Source organism: Hoplias malabaricus, unplaced genomic scaffold (assembly GCF_029633855.1).
Source record: "Hoplias malabaricus isolate fHopMal1 unplaced genomic scaffold, fHopMal1.hap1 scaffold_164, whole genome shotgun sequence".
In the NCBI taxonomy this organism is placed as follows: domain Eukaryota; kingdom Metazoa; phylum Chordata; class Actinopteri; order Characiformes; family Erythrinidae; genus Hoplias; species Hoplias malabaricus.
The window spans coordinates 3,303-10,000 of NW_027101050.1; the positions used below are offsets into that span (position 1 = coordinate 3,303).

General features: G+C 45.6%; 1 protein-coding gene across 2 annotated transcripts in view; it reads left to right on the forward strand.

Annotated features, from left to right (window-relative positions):
- Positions 1–521: 521 nt before the first annotated feature.
- LOC136684404 (proteolipid protein DM beta) overlaps positions 522–6,698 on the forward strand; it is a 75,764-nt gene continuing 69,587 nt past the window's right edge. For both annotated transcript variants that reach the window (XM_066659161.1, XM_066659162.1), the window contains exon 1: positions 522–642. In XM_066659161.1, coding sequence (XP_066515258.1) covers positions 639–642 — 4 coding nt within the window. In that variant the 5' untranslated portion in view covers positions 522–638. The remainder of the gene's footprint in view (positions 643–6,698) is intronic.

Sequence of the window (6,698 nt, forward strand, 5' to 3'; positions counted from 1 at the left end):
GCTATAAACCCCTCAGGGTCTGGGGTTATACCGAACACTCCCTCGTGCATCGTTACATAACGATCCTTATATATTGAGCAGAATTGATTATTTGACACGTCACTTATCCTTAAGTGGTTCAGTTCTAGTTTGGTCCAGTGTCACTTCGTCTGGGTGAGAACATTTTTTATAAAACATAATATAAAAACCACAACAAATATGCCTTATTTGTATTGGTGCTTATTTGTTTATCTTCATATTTATACCCATAATGCAACTAATGTGGAGAAATGATTCAGATAGATATGCCTTTTATAATACAGTATTTATGTAGAAACTGCTGAAAGAGAAGAATTGTGCCTCAGAAATGCCCCTTTGTTTCATAAACCCCGACAAAAGCTCTCATTCAGAGATTCGCCTCCTTCAGTGAAGCCACAGCAAGGAATCATGCACAATGAACCGACTCCCAGCAATCGATTCTTTTATATGAATCGACTCTTCCGACTCTTCCGACCAGGCTTCTCCTCCTCCTTCTCCCTTCACTTTGGGCTGATTACACTGGCGTGTCCTGCTCCCAGAAAGCGACCCGCACCAGACTCCTGGAGGCTTTAACCGTGGACTACAACCAGATCTCAGCTTTTCCCTTCACTCGTCTCAGAATGGGTGAGTCAAAAGTTTCCTGTCCCCAGAAGTGAAGTGGGATGTTTACAAACTTCCAGAAACTCTGTCCTAACTCTTCTAAGATGGTTTGCTCAAGTCTGTAAATGTTATATCTCTCAGTTAAAGCTCTCCTGCAGGATACTCGTCCACAGTGAGTGGACTAACTCTTTCTAATTGTTACTTAGAAGTTATTAAACACAAAAGTGACTGGAGAATCCACACTGCACGTGAAAGGGTTAAGTGTGGAAGTTTATTTGTTGTGAAGCATGTCGTGAATTTGGTTTCTAACTCACTCCCTCAGTCCTGCACATGTTTTAACAAATGCTCCACGTGGGGCGCTGTTCAGTGCTTTGCGTCAGTGACACTGTGTCTCTGTTACTTCACAAAGTTTAAAACGAGAGTTCAGGGGAAAACGTTAAAAGTACTCAGGCTCTTCACTCTTTTCCCATTACTCTCAGGTGTGTGTGTGTGTGTGGCAGTATCCATGCCTTCCTGTTGTGTGTTGTGTGTTGACATGTGCTGGACGGGTAAGTGAACTAAAGCTGCTCTAATCTGATTATATCGGCTGTCTGCTGTTTACTGTAGAGTAAGAGAATTGACTGTGACTGTGGTGTGCATGTACTTCACACACACACACACACACACACACACACACAGATTGTTTCTGTGCATAGTGGGAACCTTTCACAAACTCCCATTCATCTTGTGGAAACGTATTGTAATGATCAGCACAGTTGGTACTGCCCTTAAAATAAAGTGCTTTACACTGTTGTGTTCTTCATGAGGAAAACAGGTCCCCATAATATGAGTGTAACCTGGTACACACACACACACACACTCTCTCTCAAGTGTGGAGTAAAGGCACTGACCCCTTCACAGTGCTCAGAGTGGATTTATCGACAATTAAAGTTTTTTATTTTACATTTTAATGATGGTTCCACATCAGCTGTAAACCATGGTGTGGAGGTGTCTATCTGTCCTTCTTTCTGTCACTGAACTCTCTGTCTGTCTATCAGTGGGGTCCCTGATATATAAATGCCTGTTGCAGAGTGAACTCTCTATGGGCAGCGACTGAATGGAACACACAAGATACAGGACTCACTTCATGCTACTTTCACCTGTATTAAATCACACATAAATAAATAGGCAAAAAAATAAAAAATCATCAGCTTGGATTAGCTGTTCATAGGGACGTCTGTAGTGAAAATATTACATGCCTCTTCCGTGATAAAACTCTTGCATCCGGACGACAACAAAAAACAAGCAGAAGAGCAAGTTTTGCATCTGTCTGTGAGGAGTGTGGTGTGTTCTCTCTGTGTCTGCGTGGGTTTCCTCCGGGCGACTGTCTGTGAGGAGTGTGGTGTGTTCTCCCTGTGTCTGTGTGGGTTTCCTCCGGGTGACTCTCTGTGAGGAGTGTGGTGTGTTCTCCCTGTGTCTGTGTGGGTTTCCTCCGGGTAACTCTCTGTGAGGAGTGTGGTGTGTTCTCCCTGTGTCTGCGTGGGTTTCCTCCGGGTGACTGTCTGTGTGGAGTGTGGTGTGTTCTCCCTGTGTCTGCGTGGGTTTCCTCCGGGTGACTGTCTGTGAGGAGTGTGGTGTGTTCTCCCTGTGTCTGTGTGGGTTTCCTCCGGGTGACTGTCTGTGTGGAGTGTGGTGTGTTCTCCCTGTGGCTGCGTGGGTTTCCTCCGGGTGACTGTCTGTGAGGAGTGTGGTGTGTTCTCTCTGTGTCTGTGTGGGTTTCTTCAGAGTGCTCCAGGCTCCTCCCATGCTCCAAAAACACACATTGATAGATGGATAGGAGACTTAGGTGTCCCTTGGTGTGAGTGAATGTGTGAGTGAGCGTGTACCGTCCTGGGAAGGACTGGCGCTCCCTCCAGGGTGTATTCTTGCCTTGTGCCCAGTGATTCCACGTAGGCTCCGGACCCACCGTGACCCTTAAATGGATCAGGGTTACAGACAATGAATGAGTCTGCGTCATTTGATTTCATTTCTAACGCTGTCCCAAGTGAAGTTCGGAGAACTTTTAAACCCGACACCAAGTCACTGCTTCAGTAACTCTTACCTTTTCATATTTTTGTGCTGCTTAGAAAATATTTTCTGGGAGTATCTATAGAAATGCATGGTCAGAGGCTAAATAGGGTGCACAGCAGTGCCCAACTTAAGGACAGGATTACATTGATCAGACTTCCACTGAGTTCACTGAAAAACTGTACGCACTTCAAGCTGTAATTTCCTCATGGATAACACAGACACAGTGGATTCAGAAGGAAAACTAAAACTACAGAGACCCTCCCCATAATAGAGAGAATTACCTCGGGACAGGATTGAAACTTAATCCCATTGAAACAGAGCTGTAAATGTAAGACTTGTGTGTGTAGTAGACACTGCACCCCAGTAAAGGCCTTAATGTGGTCAAAGTAGTTTCTGACACAGTTTTAGAGCTTTCACTTAATGCATTCACATGTGTAAATCTTTCACTTCTGATTGGCTGCCGTCAGCGTGGGGCCGTGGCGAAGATGCCTTACCTTACAGTGTGTTGAACATGTGCTGGAAGTGTACTGGGCTCTGCACGACGGGTACAGTCCGTTTGAATGTTTTAGACAGTACCGACGTATGTCACAAACATATATAGTGATTATGTTGTGTGCTGGGTTCAGTCTCAGATGTTGGTTGCATTCTCTGCTTCTCAATTCAACTTCAAAGATGTGGAGGTCAGGGCCCTGGGGCGTCCAGTCCGTTTCTCTGAGAACACCAGCGGCAGCGTCTGGGGGTCTCAGGCTGGGGCTGCTGACGGCCTGTGAGGAATGACGTGTGCTGTTGCACCCGCTGGCCTTTGATTGTGACTGCTGTGTTTCTCTCTTTCACTCTTTCACACCCTCCTTTTCTCTCTCCCTCTGTCTCAGTGTCCCGGGCGCTGTAATATATGCAGAAAGTCACATGAGGGATAAAGAGGCTCATTATGCATCTCTCTTTTTTTTTGTGACTCCTCCAAACATTCCCCTGTTGTGTGTGGGGCCTTTGATAGCCCTAACAAGCGTCTCCGTGTTTGTGTTACAACCTCTGGCCCCCGGTCTGTCTCTCCCTCTCTCTCTCTCTCACCCCGTCTCTCTCTCTCTCTGGGGTTTATGGGGTACGTTGGCAGGCCGACACTGAGCCTCTCTTTGCTGTTTGTGTGTGATACTCTTTCAGAAAGTCGTGATTTTAAAAAAGGGCATTACTTCATTTCCAGCTCATCTGCTCAGCCCCAGTCCCCTGCTCTCAGTTCAGTTCTGAGTGTCTGCTCTGTGAGATACTGTTATTAAACAGCGCACGCAGCCGACAGAGAAGTGGATCAATAGATTCACGGATGCACAGAATAACACACTGCCCGTGTCTGTTACACTGACCTGCGTTATGAACTGGAAACACTTAAACAGTGTTAAAAACACTTTAAACTGTTCTCTCTCTGTCTCTTTCTTTCTCTCTTTTGCTCTCTCTCTCTCTCCTCTGTCTCTTCTCTCTCTCTGTCTCTTCTCTCTCTCCTCTGTCTCTTCTCTTTCTCTCCTATCTTTCTCCCCTCTCTCTCTCTCTCTTTTTCTCTCTCCTCTCTCTTTCTCTCTCATCTCTCCTTCTCTCTCTCCTCTCTGTTCTCTTCTCTCTCTTTCTTTCTCTTTGTCTCTCTCTTCTGTCTCTCTCTCTTTCTCTTCTCTCCCTCTCTCTCCTCTCTTTCTCTCTCTTCTCTCTCTCTTTCTCTCTCTCCCCTATCTGTTCTCTTCTCTCTCTGTCTCCTATCTTTCTCACTCTCTCTCTCTTTCTTTGTCTCTCTTCTCTCACTCTCTTCTCTCTCTCCTCTTTCTCTCTCTCTCTCTCCTCTGTTTCTCGCTCTCTCGCAAGGAACAACAAATAAATGTGGAAGCACTTGCTTATTTTGTAAACAACCGTAACTTACCAAGATTCTGACGTTGTATAAAATATATACGGAATATTGATGTTTTATTTCCAAACCCCCTCCACACGACTGAACTCAATAGTCGTTTGGAGCAGATTCTTTGAACGCACCCGATACTGCACTTAAATGATTCATATAATGAATGAATGCCATGTTACAGGTAACTGCATGATGTCATTACGTAAAAAAGTCAGGCGACCCACCCTTTAGTCATCAGTTCGGCCCAAGTACACATCTACGACTGATATATTGTATGTGCTGCATATGAAAAGGTTTCAAGGCGACATTGGGCCGTGAGGCTGTGGGGTCACAGTTTTAGGTAAAGGTTCTGTACCAGTGCTGGGTTTCCTTTTTCCATACGTCCAAGCCACAAGCCATTTAAGGATACTTTATTATTTTAGATGGCACTGACTGTGTGATTTACAGTGGACTAGTGTTGTGTGTGGAATATCCATCACTTCTGCCCTCCGCTGGAAACTGAGACCTCTGTGTGTGTGTGTGTCTCTCCCTCTCTCTTCTCTCTCTCTTTCTCTCTCTCTCTCTCTTTCTCTCTCTCTGTCTTCTCTCTTTCTCTCTCTCTCTCTGTCTTCTCTCTTTCTCTCTCTCTCTCTGTCTTCTCTTTTTCTTTCTCTCTCTGTCTTCTCTCTTTCTTTCTCTCTCTTTCTTTCTCTCTGTCTTCTCTCTTTCTTTCTCTCTCTTCTCTCTCTCTGGCTCTCTCTCTATCTCTCTCTGTCTTCTCTCTTTCTTTCTCCCTCTGGCTCTCTCTCTCTCTCTCTCTCTCTCTGTCTTCTCTTTTTCTTTCTCTCTCTGGCTCTCTCTCTCTCTCTCTCTCTCTCTCTCCTTTTTTTCTGTAGAGGATGATAGAGCTGAGATTTCAATAACAGACCGTCTTTGCTCAGAGCCAAGGCTGCCTGGCTGCGCTGCTATTTTCCCACCCCCCATTATCTTGCGAGACATGCGGTGTAATATTTCCAGAAGGAACAATAAACATCCCACAGAAGGGGCGCTCTTCTCGTCAGGCCCCACAACTCCCTCACTCCCTCTTTCCTTTCCATTGCTCTCTTCCTGTGAAGAAACCTGAGGGCTGAAAAACAGACCCGCATCACCCCAATCTCACCTCCGCACCTGGGCCTGTGGGCGACTCTCTGCTGCCCCCTGGGCCCTCGTCTTTAAATCCACTCACCGGTTTTCTGGAGACTCTTGTGTTCTCTGTCAGACTCTCACAGCAGCGTCACAATGTCCAGCGTAAAGACGTCAGAGACCGCGTCTCCCTGTGGTTGTGGGTTTATACACCACTTGCTGATGCATGGCATTGGACGTGGTGACTTTTAACCTGCAGGAAATGCAATTACAGTCAGAACCATGCTGCTCCATCCTTTGATAAACAGCGTCGTTAAGATACTTAGCCGTTTAGGTGACGTCTCCAGCTGTTTTCTGATTGGGCAGTTGTTGAATCACCTTCTGATTTTGACCTGGAGACTTGACGCGTTTGTGTTAGGCTCATGTGCAGCTGCTTCAGGGTCTCATTGTAGTATACAGTCGTGGAGTTCTTTAGTTAGAATGGATACCTTTGAATAAATTCAGCATTTAAAGCATTGTTACTGTGTGTAGGGTTCTGCTGGTGTTCAGTGCCAGTAATAGGCTAAACCTGTGTGTGTGTGTGTGTATGGAGCTCTATACTGTATTTAAGAGTGTGTATTTTGATCTGCATGATAAAGGAAGCCATGTCTCGCTCACTGAAACCGTCCAATCACATCTCATTATCTATGAATGGCCTGAGAGACATTACAAACCCAAGGAGAAGCGAGTGATAACGTGAGACTGTAACTAACATTTCACTCTGATTGCACTTTTCTGACTCTCCTCACTGAAGCCGTAGTGTGAGGTGATGGTGGTGGCGTTGTATAATCGATCCCATGTAATTGTCAGAACTGTCCCCTTACGCATCAGTGGGAGGTTTCTATTCTTGATAAGATACTGTTTCTTTCTCTCTCGTTCTCCCGTGCTCTCTCTTCTCTCTCTCCTCTCTCTCTCTTCTCTTTCTCCCCTCTCTCTCTTTATCTCTCTCTCTCTCTCAGTGGGAGGTTTCTATTCTTTATAAGATACTGTTTCTTTCTCTCTCGTTCTCCCGTGC